This window comes from Mus caroli, unplaced genomic scaffold, assembly GCF_978045245.1.
Source record: "Mus caroli unplaced genomic scaffold, Mus_caroli_1 scaffold_4, whole genome shotgun sequence".
NCBI classification, from domain to species: domain Eukaryota; kingdom Metazoa; phylum Chordata; class Mammalia; order Rodentia; family Muridae; genus Mus; species Mus caroli.
In genome coordinates, this window is record NW_028227259.1 from 98,999,475 (window position 1) to 99,022,550 (window position 23,076).

The 23,076-nt window shown below is 40.1% G+C and overlaps 1 protein-coding gene across 2 annotated transcripts; it reads right to left on the minus strand.

The window, feature by feature from the left end:
- Positions 1-16,981: 16,981 nt before the first annotated feature.
- On the minus strand, positions 16,982-19,733 carry LOC147005265 (PRAME family member 8-like). 2 transcript variants are annotated; one of them, XM_085836269.1, is made up of 3 exons: positions 19,426-19,733; positions 18,374-18,964; positions 16,982-17,549 (listed from the first exon to the last, which is right to left on the minus strand). In XM_085836269.1, exons 1-3 carry the CDS (start codon positions 19,710-19,712, stop codon positions 16,982-16,984), a joined length of 1,446 nt encoding a protein of 481 aa, XP_085692395.1. In that variant the 5' UTR covers positions 19,713-19,733. The 2 variants fall into 2 exon arrangements, with proteins under 2 accessions (XP_085692395.1, XP_085692396.1); XM_085836270.1 differs by having other exon boundaries at positions 17,361-17,549; positions 18,844-18,964; positions 19,426-19,712.
- Positions 19,734-23,076: the final 3,343 nt, after the last annotated feature.

A 23,076-nucleotide genomic window follows, 5' to 3' on the forward strand; every position in this document is an offset into this window, starting at 1 on the left:
TTGCTTTTATTATGTTTAGATATGGGCCTTGAATTCCTGATCTTTCCATGACTTTTATCATGAAGGGGCGTTTGATTTTGTCAAATACTTTCTCAGCATCTAACAAGATGATTATATGGGTTTGTCTTTGAGTTTGTTCATATAGTAGATTGTGTTGATGGATTTCCATATATTAAACCACCCCTGCATCCCTGGGATGAAACTTACTTGGTCAGGATGGATGATTGTTTTAATGTGTTATTGTATTCCATTTGCGAGGATTTATTATTTTTGCATTGATATTCCTATGCGAAGTTGGTCTGAAGTTCTCTTTTTTTATTGTCTCTTTGTGTGGTTTAGGTATCAGAGTTATTGTGGCTTCATAGAATGAATTGGATAGGGAACCTTCTGTTTCTATTTTGTGGAATAGTTTGAGGAGAGTTGGAATTAGGTCTTCTTTGAAGGTCTGATAGAACTCTGCACTAAAGCCATCTGGTCCTGGCCTTTTTGGGTTGGGAGACTTTTAATGACTGCCTCGATTTCCTTAGGAAAATGGGACTGTTAAGATCGTGAATCTGATCCTGATTTAACTTTGGTACCTGATATCTGTCTAGGAACTTGTCCATTTCATCCAGGTTTTCCAGTTTGGTGGGTATAGCCTTTTGTAGTAGAATCTGAAGATGTTTGGGATTTCATCAGGATCTGTTGTTATGTCTCATATTTCATTTTTGATTTTGTTAATTAGGATGCTGTCCCTGTGCTCTATAGTTAGTCTGCCTAAGGGTTTATCTATCTTGTTGATTTTCTCAAAGAACCAGCTAGTGGTTTGGTTGATTCTTTGAATAGTTCTTTTCGTTTCTACTTGGTTGATTTCAGCCCTAAATTTGATTATTTCCTGCCTTCTACCCTTCTTGGGTGAATTTGATTCCTTTTGTTCTAGAGTCTCTATGTGTGCTGTCAGACTGCTAGAGTATGGTCTCTCTAATTTCTTTTTGGAGGCACTCAGGGCTATGAGCTTTCCTCTTAGGACTGCTTTCATTGTGTCCCATAAGTTTGGTTATGTTGTGGCTTCATTAAAGTCTAAAAGTCTTTAATTTCTTCTTTATTCCTTTCTTGACCATGGTATCATTGAGTAGAGTTTTGCTCAGTTTCCATGTGAATGTTGGCTTTCTGTTATTTATGTTGTTACTGAAGATCAGCCATAGTCAATGGTGATCTGATAGGATGCATGGGATAATTTTAATATGTTTGTATCCTTTAAGGCCTGTTTTGTGACTGATCATATGATCAGTTTTGGAGGAGGTACCATGAGGTGCTGAGAAGAAAATATATCCTTTTGTTTTAGGATAAAATTTTCTGTAAATGTCTGTTAAATCCATTTGTTTCATAACTTCTGTTAATGTCCACGTGTCTTTGTTTTGTTTCTATTTCTAGGATCTGTCCATTGGTGGGAGTGTGGTGTTGAAGTCTCATACTATTATTATGTGAGGTGCAATGTGTGTTTTGAGCTTTACTAAAGTTTCTTTAATGAATGTGGCTGCCCTTGCAGTTGGAACATAGATACTTAGAATTTAGAGTTTACAAGAGACAGCTATATTTGGGTCCTTTCAGCAAAATCTTGCTAGTGTATGCAATGGTGTCAGCGTTTAGAAGCTGATTATGGGATGGATCCCTGGATACGGCAGTCTCTAAATGGTCCATCCTTTCATCACAGCTCCGAACTTTGTCTCTGTAACTCCTTCCCTGGGTGTTTTGTTCCCAATTCTTTTTTTTTTTTTTTTTTTTTTGAGCAAGCTCATTCTTTTTTTTTTTAAAGATTTATTTATTTATTATATGTAAGTACACTGTAGCTGTCTTCAGACACTCCAGAATAGGGCGCCAGATCTCGTTACGGATGGTTGTGAGCCACCATGTGGTTGCTGGGATTTGAACTCTGGACCTTCGGAAGAGCGGTCGGGTGCTTTTACCCACTGAGCCATCTCACCAGCCCTGTTCCCAATTCTAAGAAGGGGCACAGTGTCCACACTTTGGTCTTCATTCTTCTTGAGTTTCATGTGTTTAGCAAAGAATGGGAATGGGTGGGTAGGGAAGTGGGGGGCGCTATGGGGGACTTTTGGGATAGCATTGGAAATGTAATTGAGGAAAATATGTAATAAAAATATTAAAAATGAAAAAAAAAAGAATTTAGAGTTTATCTTGGTAGATTTTACCTTTGATGTGTATGAAGTGTCCCTCCTTGGTTTTTTTTGATAACTTTGGTTTGGAAGTCAATTTTATTCTATATTAGAATGGTTACTCCAGCTTGTTTCTTCATACCATTTGCTTGGAAATTTGTTTTTCAGCCTTTTACTTTGAGGCAGTGTCTGTCTTTGTCCCTGAGGTGGGTTTCCTGTAAGCAGCAAAAAGTTGTGTCCTGTTTGTGCAGCCAGTCTGTTAGTCTATGTCTTTTTGTTGGGGAATTGAGTCCATTGATATTAAGAGATATTAAGGAAAAGTAATTGTTGCTTCCTGTTATTTTTGTTGTTAGAGTTGGGATTCTGTTCTTGCTGCTGTCTTCTTTTAGGTCAGTTGAAGGATTACTTTCTTGCCTTTTCTAGGGTGTAGTTTCCATCCTTGTGTTGGTGTTTTCCCATTATTATCCTCTGAAGGGCTGGATTTGTTGAAAAGTACTGTGTGAATATGGTTTCGCATGGGATACTTTGGTTTCTCCATCTATGGTAATGAGAGTTTTGCTGGGTGTAGTAGCCTGGGCTGGCATTTGTGTTCTTCTTAGTGTCTGTATAACATCTGTCCAGGCTTTCATAGCCTCTGGTGAGAAGTCTGGAGTAATTCTAATAGGCCTGCCTTTATATGTTACTTGACCTTTTTTTCCCCATACTGCTTTTAATATTCTGTCTTTATTTAGTTCATTTGTTGTTCTGATTATTATGTGTCTGGAGGAATTTCTTTTCTGCTCCAGTCTATTTGGAGTTCTGTAGGCTTCTTGTATGTTCATGGCCATATCTTTCTTTAGGTGTGGGAAGTTTTCTTCTACAATTTTCTTTCTGTAGTTTGTTCTTGTATGTTCATAGGCATCTGTTTCTTTAGGTATGGGAAGTTTTCTTCTATAATTTTGTTGAAGATATTTGCTGATCCTTTAAGTTGAAAATCTTTCTCATCTACTCTTATTATCTGAAAGTTTGGTCTTCTGGTGGTATACTGGATTTCCTGAATGTTTTTGGTTAAGATCTTTTTGCATTTTGCATTTTCTTTGATTGTTGTGTCCATGTTCCCTATGAAATCTTCTGCACCTGAGCTTCTCTCTCCCATCTCTTGTATTCAGTTGCTGATGCTCACATCTATGGTTCCTGATTTCTTTCCTAGGTTTTCTATCTCCAGAGTTGTTGCCCTTTGGGTTTTCTTCGTTGTTTCTACTTTCATTTTTAGATCTTGGATGGTTTTGTTCAATTCCATCCCCTGTATGGTTGTGTTTTCCTGTTTTTCTTTAAGGGATTTTTGTGAATCTTCTACCTGTTTAGCAGTGTTTGCCTGTAGTTCTTTAAGGACTTCTACCTGTTTAGCAGTGTTCTGTTGTAATTCCTTGAGGGATTTTTTTTTTTTTTTGGTTCCTGTTTAAAGGCTTCTACCTGTTTAGCAATGTTCTCCTGTATTTCTTTAAGTGAGTTATTAATGTCCTTCTTAAAATCTTATACCACAATCATGAGATATGATTTTAAATCTGTGTCTTGCTTTTCAGGTGTGTTGTGGCATCCAGGACTTGCTGTGGTAGGTGTACTGGGTTCTGATGATGCCTAGTGTTCTTGGTTTCTGTTAGGAAGATTCTTACATGTTCCTTTCATCATCTGGAAATCGCTGGTGTTAATGTTCAAGCTGTCTCTGGCTGGAGCTTGATCCCCCAGTGATTCTGTTAGCCTCTGTCAGCACTCCTGGGAGTCCAACTCTCACCTGAGTCCCAGTGGTCAGAGCACTCTCTCCAGGCAAGCTATTCTCTTGCAGGGCAGGTGTCCAGAAGTCTGGGGCTCTGATCCAACTCCTGAGTTGTGCGGTCAGAGTCTTCCATGTAGGCTGGCTCTCCTTTGGCAAGGAAGGTACCCTGGGGTCTGGGTCTCAGCTCAGCCTCCTGACTGAGGATGAAGGCCCAATGGGACCCTGACCAAGATGCTCTGTTGCTTCTATTGCCCACGTGCTCTGTGATATTTGGCACATTTTAAAACAATTATTTCCTATTTCAGATCTTTTACTGTTTTTGTTTCCATTATTTTTTTTCATGTGCACTGGTGTTTTGCTTGCATATGTGTGTGTGTGAGGGAGTCCCAGATCCTGGTACTGTAGGGGCAGTCATGAGTTTTCATGTGGGTAATGGGAAATGAGCCCAGTAGTCTGAAAGAGCAGACTCTTAACCACTGTGTGGTTTCTCCAAAACATCCCCATTTTTTAAAAAATTCAAACCCATCCCTAGTTGCAAATGTCCCCCAGCATGGTCATAGCTACTGAGACTTCCCAAACAGTGCCACCAACTTGAGAGCAGGTATTCAGATACCCCCAAGACTAGAAACAGCATCATATACAAACCATCAGAGATTGTTCATTCACAAAAGTCAGCATCAGCTTATAATTCATTTTCTTGGATGTAAATTATTGCAAAAAGAAAGAGGGAATGAGGCACTAGGTTGTTGAGTAAAGTCTTTAATAAAATGTAGACTTTCCTAAAGTAACATTGCTTTTTCTTGTGTCTTGTCTTCCTTTATCTTCTAGATTGTAAACAATACGAGGACCAGTAACTTCCTGTTTGAGGGGAAATCATTAGACCTGACAAGTGTGAAGCAGATGAACAGGCTGAAGTCATCAATTCCTCATGTTCCTTTCTGAATCTGTCCCTCTGGTGTTCTCATTAGGCAATTGCAAGCCATGTGACTCTTAGCAAAGAATTATTCTCTTAGAGAATAATGACTGTGTTGACGAGACTCCTTGAACACTCTGAAAAGGCTTCAAGGGATCTTACAAGTCAGCATGCAGGTGTGCCAGCTGGGATGAGGAGCTGTTCTTTGGAAGAAGGGCTGGGATTACTCAGTGTGTTTTCAACGAGTTTAGCTGATAAGCACAGCTCACTTGTATTGAATCTGAAATTGAGAGCCACCTTAACTTTCTGATTACAAATGTATCCCCTCCACACACATAAGAATGAATTGCCCATGCCACTGTGAGGGCATTCACTCCTGTAACACTGTTGTCAGATTGGCTTGTGAAATTAGTGCTGGTTTCACAATTTAGTCAAGTTTCCCCTTTTCTGTGGTGTCCTGGTACTCCGTATATGTTGATTTGTTTTGTGCCTAGTCACTGATGAAAGAATAAGTCCCCTTTTGTAGCCATTGCCTGTTATTTTTTTCACTGTGCAGCCTTCATTCCTTCTGGACCCCGGTTTTCAGGTCTGGCATTAATGTTTAACAATGTTATCCTCCTACTCTGCAGACTCAAGGGAAAAAAAAATTTCGCTTGAAACATGAAAAAAACACAAAACTGGTAATGTTGGTCAAGCTTTGGGAGAAACTTTCCTATGAAGACAGAAAAGGAACATTTATTCACCAACCCTCCCCATAGAAAGAGGCAGTTAATAGAACAAAAAAGATTGCATCCAGTGTAGGTAAGGAGCAGCTGTACATTGGAAAAATTTTCCTGTACTTTTTATAAAACACACCTGTGTGTTTCAGCTGCTCTAAGGTTTTCATAGCTGTCCTAAATGCATGGTGACTTAGGACAAGTGAAATTTTCTTAGGAAAGGCCTCAGGAGAATCTGACTTTCCTTCCCTCTCCAGCAGGGTTTGATAGCAGATCCACTTGACCCTGATCTCTGATGTCTAGTTCTGTTTTGGTGTGTGACTACAGGTCAAGGAATGTTGAAGGTCACCATAGCTGCATCTGTTTCTCATTGCATCAGTGACATCAAGCTCGTCAATTCTGCACTGCACAGATTTACTATATGAATACAATACATTCCTCTTTTTGGATGGCTCAGGATTGGAATCTAGTTCTGGGATGTTAATTGAAAAATGATTCATGTTTCGTGATAACCACTCCCATCAAGTGAGTTCCTGTGCCTGCCTGAGATTCTTGTGTCAGAGTAACTGATGAAGTAAGGGCTGAGATATACTCTGTTAAAAGTGACACCTTTATTGGTATTCCTAGCACCTCTGTGTTAAGACAGAAATATGACACCCATGTCTAGTACATGCATGTCATGAATTTTGCCCTGTAGTCCGTGGTATTCTGGGTCACTGAGCAGATGGCAGGTTCCTGGGCACAGTCTGAGCTCTGTGGAATAATCAGTGTCCTAGGCTTGGAATATCTACGGTGTGGTTCTAGTGAAGCAGATGGAGCAACCAATCAACAAATTTCCTGCCCATAGACCTGGAGCTGCATCTTCCTCGATTCTCAAAACCATTGGAAAGAGACAAGTTTCGGAAGGGTAAGATGCTATATCTTCATCAGGCATTCAGGCACCAAATTGTCTCTGTATTTTTCTCAAAGTGTTTTAGGGATGCTGACAGCTTTGTGATGTATTGCTAAATGTAGAATAATATGTCAAAATATACATCAGTATCTTTGGCCTTGTAATAATAGGTGTGTGGGATAAACAATTTTCTTTAATATTGAAATATTTTCAATAACAATGTTTTTCTTCTCCTCTCAAACGCCTATATATTCTCCTACACCTGCGTTCAGCTTCATGGCCACTTTTTTGCTCAATTGTTAGTGGACCCATATATGTTTTATACACACTTGCTTGTTTATAAATATAAAGTATGATTCTATTCATGAGTATGTATTTTATTTTATTTTTTTTTTTTTTTTACAAATGGTATGAAAGAATAAAGAAGGCAAATCTAGTTCTTTCCAAAGTGGACTCTTATTCAGCATGCCTTGGTGCCAACTGTATGTTTAGTCTGTCCAGATTGTATTTGCAGACTTCTCCTCTAAATTCACAACATTTGCTTTTTCACTGAGCTGAATAGATCTACTTCTATTTTAGAACAGTTCTTTCTTCTCTGGCCCATGATAGAGACTGACAAAAAATGGACAAAGAACTGTAGAGTGCACAGTACCATCACCAGGGTTGTTTCTGCTTAACTTCTCTTCTCACCAAGGGTCCCCTCCCCAACATCTGCTTCCATTGCAGCTATGACCCCAGCTTCCGGTTCATGCTCTCATGTTAGTTATCACCCCAACATTGTCTTAAAGTGTGACAGATACATAATGAGTTACAATAAGAGAAGGAATTTCCAGAGAGTCCTTGAGGAAGGAATTCCCACAAGAGTCTCAGGTTTTGCATCCCTAGTCCAACAATTGCCTGACATGTAAATGCAGTTCTGTCTCCTTTCAATCAGTGAGCATTTCTTGAAACAAGACTCAGTGAGAGGTACAGTGGATATGTTGACAGAGCATAGGCCTTCTGTCTTTACTCTGTAGTCTATGGAGCAGTTGGGCTCTCTATAAGATACATATTATCATATGGGTGCCCTGTCAATGTAGACAAGGCATCTGGATTTGGGACATACTGTGTTAACCAGTTTTCTGCTGTGTGACAAAACATCCTGACCAAAAGCAAATTGAGGAGTCAGGATTTCTTTCCTCTTACAGCCCTCAGGTTCCAGTCCTTAACTGAGGTGCATCAGGGGAGGAAGGCAAACAGGAACCTGGAGGGGTATACTGGACAAAATACTAGAGATGACTTGTTCCACGGGTCTTTCTTTGTCTAAGTTCTCATACAACTCAAGGTCACTTGCATACAGGTGGGCCTACCCACAGGGAGTTAGGTCCACCCCCAGCAGTCATTAATCAAGAAAATACCCCCCTTAGATGGATTGCCTACATGTAATCTGAGGAAGACATTTTCTCAATAGAGACTACTTCCCAGATAACTCTAGCCAGATTTGTGTCAAGTAAATGAAACACCACCAGGGAAGTGTTAGCATTCAGCATGTTTCCAGTGTTACGACTCCTGTTTTCTGAAGTCTTCATGAACACACTAAGGGGCATCATGTACATGGCATAAATTTCAAACCTTAGGTAATCTTAGAATCACCATGTAGTAGGTCACAGACATGGCATAAAATTCTAAACCTAGTGCACTGGCAGCCAAATTTTGGAGTTTAAGAGTCATCAAGGCTGTACTGATTTAGAAGACATGAAGGGTAAAGGAGAACATCTGAAGTTTGGCCCTGTGAGAAGCCAGGAGAGGACACTGGTGAAGGTAAAGCCTCAGTGACAGTTGAAGGCACATGTTTGAAGGGGTGATGGAGAGAAGTTGAAGCGTGGACCATGAAGAGAGCCTATGAGATCCTATTGCTAAAAGTGCAGTCTTGTCACAGCAGATGGCTCCAATGTGTTGAACCTGCCAGTATCATGTGATGACCCTAAGAACAACAGCAGCATTGAGTGTAGCAAGCCAGTAAGCAGCACCTTCCATGGCCTCTGCATCAGGTTCTGCCTCCAGGTTCCTGCCCTGTATTAGTTCCAGATCTGAAGTCCTCTAGTGTTATGAGTCGTCCAGTGACTCACAAGGACTGGTACACCTGAATGTCAGGCCAGTGCTGAAAGAGAGGGAATCTAGGTGACAAGAGAGAGATGGAACCAAGACAGTGTTCTGATCAAGGTTTAAATTTTTAATGGCAGACATATTTTATAAAGGAGAGGGTAAGCCCATTCCTGCCAAATCATCCTTGGAGCCCAGCTGCAGGTGACCATGTGTAGGATCAGATGTGGACTCCAGAACAGCTATGCAAACTCCCAGCAGGTAGCAGCAGCCACAGAGGCTGAACAATAGAGTGATCTAGGGAGGCAGGCTCCACCCTAGATAATCTCCTTAATGACAAGGAAGTGGAGGTCTTGTTCAGTGAGCTTCAGGTTGGGGGGGGTGTTGGGGGGATGATTACACTCTAGTGACTCCTCTGACTATTGCCTGCCTTTGGTCCCTTTCCCCTAACTGGGATACCTTGTCTAGCTTCAATAGAAAAAGATGCACCTTGATAAGCTAATGTGTATTTGTGTGAGGACTCTTCTTCTCTGAGCGGAAGCCAAATAAACCTCCCCAATTTGTTTTGGTCATGACTTTTAGCACAGCAATAGAAACCTTAAATAAGATAATGTTTTTCGTCTGTAAGATCTGCTCAAATTCATAGAATGCTGGTATTAATGGACTGTGATTTTTCTGTCTCAGAAAATACATGTGATTTTGAAGAATGATCCTTACTGGCTTGGAGTGCAGGTAGTAGGATCCTTGAGTCTCTGAAGCAATCCTGTGGCCAAGATCAACCTGGTTTCCAGTAGGGGGCAGCACTGACACAGAATATAAATGAAGCCTCGGGTAGTTGTGTGTTCTCACCAAGGGCTAGGCTGAGAAGCTTCTGTACACCACCACCCCATCCCCATCTCTTGCAACCATAATTAATTTGTACTTGAAAATATAACTATATACATATAGTTATATTATATGGAATATATATGGAAATATATGTATGGAAATATGTATGGATATGGAAATATAACTAGATGGGTCTCAGGATAATTTTATTCTATATGTTTAATTCTTTTGGTTCTTCTGCCTTTCCTGGCAGCAGAGTTTTGTCCTTCAGGCAACCATTGATAAGAAATGCCAGTCCTGCCCTTCCAGGCCTGCTGAGTTACCAGACACCCGCAAGGACCCCACAGGACCCTGTATGGAATCTTAAGACCTCTAATGAGAAGAAGATCACATCTTCTCCCAGGAGGCAGGTTTGAACACCAGATATCTGGGCACCTTCCCTTCAAGAGGAGAGCTTGCCTGCAGAGAGTACTCTGACCACTGGAACTAAGGAGAGAGCTATTCTCCCACGTCTGCTGATAGAGGCTAACATAATCATCTGAGGAACAAGTTCTAACCAGAGACAACTATAACAACTAAATCCAGAGATTACCAGATGACGAAAGGCAAACACAAGAATCTTACTAGTAGAAACCAAGACCACTCACCATCATCAGAATGCAGCATTCCCACCGAACCCAGTCCTGGGCACCCCAACACACCCGAAAATCTAGACCCGGATTTAAAAGTATATCTTATGATGAACGTAGAGGACATCAAGAAGGACTTTAATAACTCACTTAAAGAAATACAGGAGCACACAGCTAAAGAGGTAGAAAACCTTAAAGAGGAAACACAAAAATCCCTTAAAGAATTGCAGGAAAACATGAAAAAACAGGTGATGGAATTGAATAAATCATCTAAGACCTAAAAAGGGAAGTAGACACAATAAAGAAAACCCAAAGTGAGGGAAAGCTGGGAATAGAAACCCCAGGAAAGAAATCAGGAACCATAGATGTGAGCATCAGCAACAGAATATAAGAGATGGAAGAGAGAATCTCAGGTGCAGAAGATTCCATGGAGAACATCGGCACAACAATCAAAGAAAATACAAAACACAAAAAGATCCTAACGCAAAACATCTAGGAAATCCAGGACACAATGAGAGATCAAACCTATGGAAAATAGGAGTAGATGAGAATGAAGATTTTTCAACTTAAAGGGCCAGCAAATATCTTCAACAAAATTATAGAAGAAAACTTCCCAAACCTAAAGAAAGACATGCACATGAAAATATAAGAAGCATACAGAACCCCAAATAGACTGGACCAGAAAGGCAATTCCTCCCAAAACATAATAATCAGAACAACAAATGCACTAAATAAAAATAGAATATTAAAAGCAGTAAGGGAAAAAGGTCAAGTTACATATAAAGGCATGCCTATCAGAATTACACCAGACTTTTCAACAGAGACTATGAAAGCCAGAAGATCCTGGACAGATGTTATACAGACACTAAGAGAACACAAATGCCAGCCCAGCCTACTATACCCAGCCAAACTCTCAATTACCATAGATGGAGACACCAAAGTATTCCACGACAAAACCAAATTCACACATTATCTTTCCATGAATTCAGCCCTTCAAAGGATAATAACAGAAAAAACCAATACAAGGCTGGAAATCACGCCCTAGAAAAAGCAAGAAGGTATCCCTCAACAAACCTAAAATAAGACAGCCACAAGAACAGAATGCCAACGTTAACAACAAAAATAATAGGAAGCAACAATTAATTTTCCTTAATATCTCTTAATATCAATGGACTCAATTCCCCAAATAAAAAGACATTAACTAACAGACTGGCTACACAAACAGGACCCAACATTCTGCTGCTTACAGGAAACCCATCTCAGGGAAAAAGACAGACACTACCTCAGAGAGAAAGGCTGGAAAACAATTTTCCAAGCAAAAGGTCTGAAGAAACAAGCTGCAGTAGCCATTCTGATATCAAATAAAATTGACTTCCAACCAAAAGTTATCAAAACATACAAGGAGGGACACTTCATACTCATCAAAGATAAAATCCTCCAAGAGGAACTCTCAATTCTGAATATCTATGCTCCAAATGCAAGGGCAGCCACATTCATTAAAGACACTTTAGTAAAGCTCAAAGCACACATTGCACCTCATACAATAATAGTGGGAGACAACACACCACTTTTATCAATGGACAGATCATGGAAACAGAAACTAAACAGGGACACAGGGAAATTAACAGAAGTTATGAAAAAATGGACTTAACACATATGTACAAAACATTTTATCCTAAAACAAAAGGATATACCTTTTTCTCAGCACCTCATGGGACCTTCTCCAAAATTGTACATATAATTGGTCACAAAACAAGCCTCAACAGATACAAAAATATTGAAATTGTCCCATGCATCCTATCAGAACATGGACTAAGGCTGATCTTCAATAACAACATAAATAATCGAAAGCCAACATTCATGTGGAAACTGAATAACACTCTTCTCAATGATACCTTGGTCAAGGATGGAATAAAGAAAGAAATTAAAGACTTTTTAAGAGTTTAATGAAAATGAAGCCACGAAATACCCAAACCTATGGGACACAATGAAAGCATTTCTAAGAGGGAAACTCATAGCTCTGAGTGCCTCCATAAAGAAACTGGAGAGAGCACACACTATCAGCTTGACAACACATCTAAAAACTCTAGAAAAAAAGGAAGAAAATTGACACAAGAGGAGTAGATGGGAGGAAATAATCAAACTCAGGGGGGAAATCAACCAAGTGGAAACAAGAAGAACTATTCAAAGTATTAACCAAACGGGGAGTTGGTTCTTTGAGAAAATCAACAAGATAGATAAACACTTAGCTAGACTCACTAGAGGGCACAGGGACAACATCTTAATTAACAAAATCAGAAATGAAAAGGAGACATAACAACAGATCCTGAAGAAATCCAAAACACCATCAGATCCTTCTACAAACGGCTATACTCAACAAAACTGGAAAACCTGGACGAAATGGACAAATTTCTAGACAGATACCAGGTATCAAACTTAAATCAGAATCAAGTTAACAAGCTAAACAGTCCCATATCCCCTAAAGAAATAGAAGCAGTCATTAATAGTCTCCCAGCCAAAAAAAGCCCAGTACCAGATGGGTTCAGTGCAGAGTTCTATCAGACCTTCAAAGAAGATCTCATTCCAGTTTTGCACAAACTATTCCACAAAATAGAAGTAGATGGAACTCTACCTAACTCACTCTATGAAGCCACAATTACTCTGATACCTAAACCACAGAAAGATCCAACAAAGATAGAGAACTTCAGACCAATTTCCCTTATAAATATTGATGCAAAAATACTCAATAAAATTCTTCCTAACCATATCCAAGAACACAATAAAGCAATCATCCATCCTGACCAAGTAGGTTTTATTTCAGGGATGCAGGGATGTTTTAATATACGGAAATCCATCAACTTAATCCATTATATAATCAAACTCAAAGACAAAAACCACATGATCATCTTGTTAGATGTGGAAAAATCATTCGACAATATCTAACACCTATTCATGATAAAAGTCTTGGAAAGATCTGGAATTCAAGGGCCATACCTAACCATGATAAAAGCAATCTACAGCAAACCAGTAGCCAACATCAAAGTAAATGGTGAGAAGCTTGAAGCAATCCCACTAAAATCAGGGACTAGACAAGGCTGTCCACTCTCCCCATACCTATTCAATATTGTACTTGAAGTCCTAGCCAGAGCACTTCGACAACAAAAGGAGATCAAGGGGATACAAATTGGAAAAGAAGAAGCCAAAATATCACTCTTTGCAGATGATATGATAGTATATATAAGTGACCCTAAAAATTTCACCAGAAAACTCCTAAACCTGGTAAACAGCTTCGGTGAAGTAGCTGGATATAAAATTAACTCAAACAAGTCAATGGCCTTTCTCTACACAAAGAATAAACAGGCTGAGAAGAAAATTAGGGAAACCACACCCTTCTAAATAGTCACAAATAATATAAAATATCTTGGTGTGACCCTAACTAAGGAAGTGAAAGATCTGTATAATAAAAACTTCAAGTCTCTGAAGAAAGAAATTAAAGAAGATCTCAGAAGATGGAAAGATCTCCCATGCTCAAGGATTAGCAGGATCAACATTGTAAAAATGGCTATCTTGCCAAAAGCAATCTACAGATTCAATGCAATCCCCATCAAAATTCCAACTCAATTCTTCAACGAATTAGGAAGAGCAATCTGCAAATTCATCTGGAATAACAAAAACCCTAGGATATAAAAAAACTCTTCTCAAGGATAAAAGAACCTCTGTTGGAATCACCATGCCTGACCTAAAGCTTTACTACAGAGCAATTGTGATAAAAACTGCATGGTACTGGAATACTGACAGACAAGTAGACCAATGGAATAGAATTGAAGACCCAGAAATGAACCCACACACCTATGGTCACTTGATCTTTGACAAGGAGGCTAAAACCATCCAGTGGAAGAAAGACAGCATTTTCAACAAATGGTGCTGGCACAACTGGATTTTATCATGTAGAAGAATGCATATCGATCCATTCCTATCTCCTGGTACTAAGGTCAAATCTAAGTGGATCAAGGAACTCCACATAAAACCAGAGACACTGAAACCTATAGAGGAGAAAGTGGGGAAAAGCCTTGAAGATATGGGCACAGGGGAAAAATTTCTGAATAGAAGAACAATGGCTTGTGCTGTAAGAACTAGAATTGACAAATGGGACCTCATGAAACTGCAAAGCTTCTGTGAGGCAAAAGACACTGTCAATAAGACAAAAAGATCACCAACAGGTTGGGAAAGGATCTTTACCTATCCTAAATCAGATAGGGGACTAATATCCAATATATATAAAGAACTCAAGAAGGTGGACTCCAGAAAATCAAATAACCCCATTAAAAATGGGGCTCAGAACTGAACAAAGAATTCTCACCTGAGGAATACCAAATGGCAGAGAAGCACCTGAAAAAATGTTCAACATCCTTAATCATCATGGAAATGCAACTCAAAACAACCCTGAGATTCCACCTCACACCAGTCAGAATGGCTAAGATCAAAAATTCAGGTGATAGCAGATGCTGGCGAGTATGGGGAGAAAGATGAACACTCCTCCATTTTTGGTGGGATTGCAAGCTTGTACAACCACTCTGGAAATCAGTCTGGTGGTTCCTTAGAAAATTGGACATAGTACTACTGGAGGATCCATCAATACCTCTCCTGAGCATATATCCTAAAGATGTCCCAAAAGTAACGAGGACACATGCTCCACTATGTTCAGAGCAGCCTTATTTATAATAGCCAGAAGCTGGAAAGAACCCAGATGTCCCTCAATAGAGGAATGGATACAGAAAATGTGGTACATTTACACAATGGAGTACTACTCAGCTATTAATAAGAATGAATTTATGAAATTCCTAGGCAAAGGGATGGACCTGGAGGGAATCATCCTGAGTGAGGTAACCCAATCACAAAGGAACTTGCACAATATGTACTCACTGATAAGTGGATACTAGCCCAAAATTTAGGATACCCAAGATATAAAATACAATTTGCTAAACACATGAAACTCAAGAAGAATGAAGACTGAAGTGTGGACACTATGCCCCTCCTTAGAATTGGGAACCAAACACCCATGGAATTAGTTATAGAGAGAAATTTTGGAGCTGTGACGAAAGGATGGATATTCTAGAGACTGCCATATCCAGGGATCCACCCTATAATCAGCTTCCAAACGCTGACACCATTGCATACACTAGCAAGTTTTTGCTGAAAGGACCCAGATATAGCTATCTCTTGTGAGACTATGCCGGGGCCTAGGAAACACAGAAGTGGATGCTCACAGTCAGTTAGTGGATGGATCACAGGGCTCTCAATCGAGGAGCTAGAGAAAGTACCCAAGGAGCTAAAGGGATCTGCAACCCTATAGGTGGAACAGCATTATGAATTAACCAGTACCCCGGATCACTTGACTCTAGCTGCATATATATCAAAAGATGGCCTAGTCAGCCATCACTGGAAAGAGAGTCCTATTGGACACGCAAACTTTATATGCCCCAGTATAGGGGATCACCAGGGCCAAAAAAAAAAAAAATGGGAATGTGTGTGTAGGGAAGTGGGGGGGAGGGTATGGGGGACTTTTGGGATAGCATTGGAAATGTAATTGAGGAAAATATGTAATAAAATATATTAAAAAATGAAACAATGCCCAATTAAAAAAATATGAAAGCATGTTAATTGTGGGAAAATCTCATGTGAGTTTACTGGTCCTAAGGAACAAGGTCAGGGAATTTGACATTGAGACATGGAGACAGTGTGTGAGGGAAGAGAGAAACAATGAGCTTAAGAGAGGTATGTTCTTTATTTTTGTCTTTCTCTGTACTTTAAGTCAGCCTAGAAGTTCATGTATTTCCCACCATAGGTGATAACTTCATCTACCTTCCCAAGATTGTGAATTGTGACATGCCTGACTTCAATGTGTACACTTTTACTTCTTTCCAGAGGGTGATCGTTGCAGAGTCTTTTAATTTAGAAGCTTTATTCAATTCAGACAATAACAATGATATTTAAACAAAGAAATCATGTTCTAAATGTTCAATGAATACAGAGTAACAAATTATTTTATTGATAGTTTACTATACAGAAAGGGGATACATTGACTAAGCTGAGTGAGAATTTTTTTCTCTGTTCTTATTACAACTGAAGACGGAAATACTATTTTTTTGTAGAGTAAATGGATTATGTAGAAGAGGAACCTGCATTTTATTGCATACTTTTAAATAAATAGGGTACTTCATAGAGTTTTGGAGTCCACTGGAATAAGGCTTTAGGGGCACATAATATAACAGATGGATATAGAGCTTCCAGCAATCATCTCATTAAATCATGACAAAAAGGTCAAGATTACAAAGCCAGACTGGAAATCCTGTTTACTTTGCCCTCTGTTGTCTTCTCCTCTTTAGGCATTTCTGATAGGTCCAAGGTGCCTTGTCGTCTGAATGTACAAGATTTTAATTGTCTGTGATCCTTTTAATCTTCCTTCATAGTAGGTGTGTCTATGATGCTCCCATTAGTTTAAATGTTTTGTGCACCTAATTGTTCAGCCACACAGGTGTGTTGTTCATGTAGTCCAGTCAAAGGGCAAGGGAAAGAAGTGTCAAGAAAACTTTCATTTTAATGTAACATGTTAATTTCACCAAGAACTTTGCTTCACTCATGAAATACCAGTGTCTTTCCATTTTGCCACCCATTGAACCTTCCTGATGCTGAACCTGGTAGATAGGTTGGAAAAAGTCAAAGACCACACTGAGAGAACATCCAGGTTTTTAAGTATACAACTAAACATCTAGTTAGTCTGTCCGGGGAGAAGCCATGTAACAATGCCAAGATGTGTTTCTGACACCACTAGGCCCCTGTTCCCACAGTTCATCCAAATGTTCCCCATGTCAATCTCAGTTGCCAAGATACCAGTCACTGAACAGCCTTTTGTTTCCAACCATCTGAGCAGTGTCAGACGCCACAGGTTCTGAGTTCCCCAGGTAGGACATGTGTCCCAAGCCTAGTGTTTATTCAAACACAGAACTTTCCCATTTTACTCCAAGCAATGACAAAGTCTGGCCTCCTGGGCAAAGACCCAGCACTTCCCACATGTGTGGCAGATATCTGTAGCAAAGGAGCTGTTCTTGGGCTGCCTTATTTCCTTCAAAGTATCCATGAGATCCTGACAAATTTGGACAAATCTTTCTACAGAGACTTGAGCAAAGTCATCATAGCACTCCAGAGGGACAGGATATTGTTCCACATTCATCTTAATCCAGTTGTCTGTGTTCTGCAAAAGGTCCTTCAGGATAGGCATGGAGAAATCATTGTTGTAGAAGTTGACGTTGGAGATCTGAGAGCATTGTTTGAGTGCAGGTAGTAGGACACTTAGCTGGGAGTCCTTTATCCTACACCCCTGCAAATCCAGATTCTCAAGAGTGCCTGCCACTTTCATGAGGAGACCTCTCAGAGGCATAAGATCCAAATCCAGTAAGACCACACCTCTCAATTCCAGATGTTTTAGCTGAAAGAGGCTCTGACAGCAGGAGAAGGAATCCAAATCTCTCTGTGAAATCAGGGAGTAAGTAATGGAGAGTGTCTTCAAGGGTGTCATCAAGCACCTAGAGGTAAAGGAGACAGATGGTTAGTTCTGGTAAATGGCCTTGTAGAGGTTTGGCAGGGATATAGAGAGTGGTAGAAGGAATCAGGTGCCCCAAGATAAGTTTGACTAAGTGATTAAGGACATCATCTATGATGCTTCATGTTGGAAACCGCTCAGTCATGTCAACCTCACAATTTATCTCCTGGCCTCACTCTAAACCTGAAAACTAGTTCATCCCCTAATCCCAGAAAGCACACAGAAGTAATTTCATCCCAATAGAACTCTGACAGTATCTCAATACTTGCTATGGGTCCACTGAATCTGTATTATACCATTCCCTCTGCAGTCATGCTTGCTCTCATTTACAGCCCAAGCTCTACCTCCTATCCCATGTATTCAGCAGTATTTGGCCTCAAAACATTTAACCCATGGGAACTGGTTGATGACAGAAGTCTGTTCTAACAGATCTAAGCATATAGCTTCTTTTCACCCTGTACTTGTGATTCCCCTACTCCTCACTACACATTTCCATTCCTCTTCAGTTTCCATTTGATTGGGTGGCCATGATTATAGGAAGAATTACAACTGAACCTTACTAGATCTGACCTACCCTTTACCCCAAATTACTTTCCTACTTCATGAGTGCTCATTTGTGACACTGATTTACCTTATAAAATTTCCCATGTATAACTGAGTATACATGAAAACAGGACAAAACTTCCAGTCTTTGGAGTCTCTAAATATTTGTTTTTAGTGACTTACTGGCATCATGTCCCCATAACCCTTAAGAAAAGAAAGACAGATTTGCTCTGATAGCTGAACCAGCTCTCCATTATGGCTTACCGTAGGACCTGATTCATCTGGTCTCTGAGAAAATGGACGCAGAACATGAAAAGATGCTGCAGACAGTTGAATTTGGAGAACTGAGAAGTAAACTTTTTGATACACTTGACTTCTGTGACTCTTGTTCTATTGGCTAAATGGAAGTCGATTTTGTGGAGGGGTGCCAGGAAGACTTTGAGAAGATTTCTCATCTGCCCTAAATAGGGGGCAAAATGTGCCAACTCTAACAGAGTCCATTCAGTATTTAGTTCTAACTCCATGATGTGCTCTGGATCAAAAACATGGAAGATCTGTCTGAGAGTTTTTACTGGCAGAGTCCAGATCTTCACCTTTGTACAGCAGAAATATAAGGAGCCCTTTCTCTCCTGGGCCCACTTCAAGAACCATGCTTGTGCTTCATCAAGGCAGGACCTGATGCACAGGTCAACTGTGACCTTAAGATGCTGCCTCAGTGCATATCTGGGACGGACCTGCACGGCTTGCTTTTCTTCCAAGATCTCTGCTGAACAGTCACTGTCCTCTGAATCAGTCCATATGTTCCAGAAGTTATGGTGCACATTTCGCAGGTCGAGAAACTGTAGTTTTTTCCTCCTGCAGGTGAAACATAAGAATGTTGGCAGACCCTGAATAAGCTTTTACTACCTATAACTAAACTAAACTCTCTTCCCTGTTAATGTGTATGTTTTTTTCAGGACCTGATATCCAATTTGGACTCGGACATGCTACGGAAGCTTTATTGTGCTTCTGTACACATGAATACTTTTCTTTCAGTAAGGTACACTTTATTTCTCCCTACTTATATTAGTTCTTGTGGGGATGTCAGGGATAGGCTCATTCTACTATGAGGCCACATTTACTCTAGTCCCATATTCAAGTTTAATCCATATCCAACTGTGCTCAGTACAAGTAAACAGTAGCTATCAAGCACCCTGTATTCCTGCCTGATGATGCCATCAGATGCATCTGATCCATTTATGACAATGCTAATCTCCCTGACAATGTCTAATGTGTATTCCTTGTGCTCCCTTCTATAGTACTTGGAAATTCCTTACCTGGGGTGTAACCCTATGGTTTGTCGAATGTCTACTCCATCTAACACAGCCTGCAGTGTTTCCAGGTCAGGATTCTTCATCAATGCCCCCACAGGGAGACAGCGGAAAGGCCAGGCTATCACCAATGCCTTTATGAGCTTGATATGTCTGCCATCAAAGGCCTCCTTGAATATTGCTGGGTAGAGTCCATAGGCCAGCTCCTCCAGATCAGACAAGCCTAAAGCCTCCTCTCTCACCAGAGTCTGAATTGCCAGCTTCTGGAGTGTGGGTGGGGTATGAACACTCATCTTCTAAAGGTCTCCAATCAGAAGGATCCTGGGGAAGGGTTAGAAATGAATATACATTTAAGAAAATGTTTATAAAACTTCTCACCATCACATCAACCACTAAGCTTCTGAGTGACTGCCCATGCAATGGTAGAGACTTCAGTTGACCTCTTCATCCTAAGAAGTGATGGAAAGACACTCCCCAACACTGGAATCATGGCAGACTCTCTATCACCAAATGGGTATCTAATTTTTGAATCAAAACTTTTGTTTGTGACACACTCTTAAAAACAAAGAAAGAATGAAAGGAATATTGAATTGACAAGACTCACAGGCCTTAATGTGGATGTCCCAAGCGAAAATGTGTAGCACAAGGGAGATAGAACCTTAAGAGACCAGCCCCAGTGGATAGGCATGGTCACCACATGAGGGAAGGGCCCAGTCACCCATCTCAAAAATTTTAACCTACAATTTTTCCCATGTATGAAAAACTTGGACAAAAAATGAAGCAGAGATTGAAGGAAAGAACATCCAGAGACTGCCTATCCTGAGATCCATCCTATCTGCAGACACCAATCCCCAACAATGTCGTTGGTGCCAGGATGTGCTTACAGATAGGAGCCTGGTATGGTTGTTCTCTGAGAGGCTGTGCCAGCATGTAAGGCAATTGCAGACACTTATAGACAACAATTGGACTGAGCCAGGGGAACCCAATGGAAGGCTTAGGAAAGAACAGAAGAGGTGAAAGAGATCGAAACCCCATAGGAAGAACAAGAATATCGACTAACTTGACCCCTATGAATCTGATGGATGAAAACACCACCCAAAGTTTGTACATGTGTGCATCCATGGCTCTGGGTAAATATGTAGCTGATGATTAAATTAGCTGGTATCCAGGGATAGGAGATACTTGGTCCTGTGGAGCGTTTTTCCCCCTGGGAATAGGCATGCTAGAGGGGTTATTGGGGACCGGGTATGTGTGTAAGGGAGTATTGTCTTAGACTCTACGTGGATAGAGGATGGTAGGGGGGGCTTGCAAAGGGAAGACTGGAAAAGAGAACAACAATTCAAATGTAATTAAATAATCAACAAAAAAGGAAAAGGAAAAAAGAAAAAAAAAAAACAACAAAAGAACCAATAAAACAAAAATTCACCAAACAACAATCATGGAGACAGTAAACACACACACACACACACACACACAAAACTCTTATGTCTTGGATCAATATTGACCCATTAAGCATGATGATGACAATGTGTTCCTATAATTTTCAGGGTCCCAATAATAATTGCCTGGGTCCCAAATATAGACCATATCAAAAAAAAAAATCAAAGCTCTGAAAAGCAATATAAGGCAAAGCCCAAGGTAAGACATTGAGTGAGACATTAATACACTCCCAGTGTAACTCCAGCTATTGTGAGTTAAAGGTGTTCAAAGATACATGGTCCTCAGGTCTCCAGGTGAGCCAGTAACTCACAAAAACAAGCACAAACATTTGAGTGAATGGAAGTGTGAGGGAACGCACTAGTAATCTTAGCACTGAGGAGGCTTATGAGTAAGGAGGTCATTGGCATTCAGCCTACCCAATGCCACATGGCCATTTGTAGGAGATCTTAAACAAAATAGAAAGACGTTCTTTTAAAAAATCAACCATAATAATGAAATCACCTGGTTAACATATACGTTTGTGATGAAGCTAAAACTTCATTTGGAATTAATCCCCAGGTGTTCAATGTGTACTTCTAAGAGGATAGAAAGTAACATATTTTGTCATAACTTGGAGTATAAATGTCTCTACATCAAACCACATGACCCAGGGGAATATCATTACCTACTGGTTCTGAACACTGTAGACAGGTCTCTGTGTGCTGTTCAAACAAGACAGTTATTCAGGCTGCAGTTCTCTGAATGTGTTCTCTGGCTCCACTGAAGCCTTTATATACCTCTCTGCTCACCACTCCCTTTTGTAGCCACACCCACCAATCCCAAACTGGAATTGGATTACATGATTAAACTCCACCCTTTTAATTCTATTTGTAACATGCAACCTTTTCAGTGATTGAATCAGAGCTCTCAACCTCATTTGACAGCTCATGGTGAGGAGGTTATAAAACAAGGGGAACACATCTCTATTGTTGGAGAGACTGCAAACTTGCACAACTACTTGAAAGATCAATCTGACAGTTTCTCAAAAATCTGAGATTCAATTTACCTTCTAGTCCCAGCTTTACCACTCCCAGACAGAAAGCCAAAGAGGACCCACAATACCACAAAGACACTTGCTTGACTATGTTCATAATAGCCGTCCTTCAGCTGAAGATACCAGGCTTTCTAAAACACAGCAGAACCGATGCACAATTAATTCAGAGAGTTTGATGCAGTGGGCACAGGGCATGCACAAATTTGTACCACATGACAGTATTGAGCGAAGCTCCCATTTCTAACCCAGAAGCTGTCTCCAATCCATAAAGTATTCCAAATGAAACAATAAACTTGTTAAATGGAAGTTTCTTTTCCTTTTTTCTTTTTTCTTTTTTGTTTTTTGAGACATGGTTTCTCTGTATAGCACTGGGTATCCTGAAACTTACTCTGTAGACCAGGCTGGATTGAACTCAACTCAGAAACCTGCCTGCCTCTGCCTCCCAAATGCCGGTATTAAAGTTGTGCACCACCACTGCTTGGAGTTAAATGGAAATTTTTGGTGGATGCAAATCCTTCTCTTAAGGGGAGACTTACTGACCAGTTGTAGGTAGGAAAACAAAGCAAACTCAAAGGCATTTTAACAGATCTGAGTGTTAGAAAGTTGTGTCATGCACTTTTGTTTACTTATGTTATTTTTTGTTTGGATTATAACGTCTTTGCTTGCTTATTAGAGCTACAATTTTCCAGTTTTTATGGGACTTCTTTTCTCAGGAGTGATAAAAAGGGTGTGGATTGAGATGGAAAATAATGTGGGGATGATCTCAGAGGAGTTGGGGGAGTTGAAACCATAATCATAACACATTGCATGAACAAAATATTTTCAGTAAGGGAAAAGCAAAGAAAACAGGAGGGAGATATGACTGAGTAGTTAGAGCACTGGCTTCTCTAGCAGATACCTCAGGTTCATATCCCAGCTTCTTTGTGTCAGGTCCTGTGTCTTTGTCCCCCATGCTCTTAACTCCTGAACCATCTCTTTATCCCATACCTGGTTAACATGAAGGAGTGTCAGCTTAGCAAATTGTCTACAGATAATGCCACTGAGATAGGAACTAGACAGGCTGAAGGCTCATACTACACAAAGAGGCAGAGATAGTATCTTCTTTAATTTGCACGCAGACAGGGTTATAGATGGAAACTATTTTACCTAGGCAGCCATAAGGAATTTCATGGTGGTTCCTTACA

Excerpts from the sequence above, each read along its gene's own strand:
- LOC147005265 (XM_085836269.1), bottom strand. The coding sequence starts at position 19,712 with ATGAGTGTTCATACCCCACCCACACTCCAGAAGCTGGCAATTCAGACT. Across the intron at positions 18,965-19,425 it reads ACCATAGGGTTACACCCCAG|GAGGAAAAAACTACAGTTTC; the intron begins GTAAGGAATTTC and ends TTTCACCTGCAG. Across the intron at positions 17,550-18,373 it reads CAGATGAATCAGGTCCTACG|GTGCTTGATGACACCCTTGA; the intron begins GTAAGCCATAAT and ends CTTTACCTCTAG.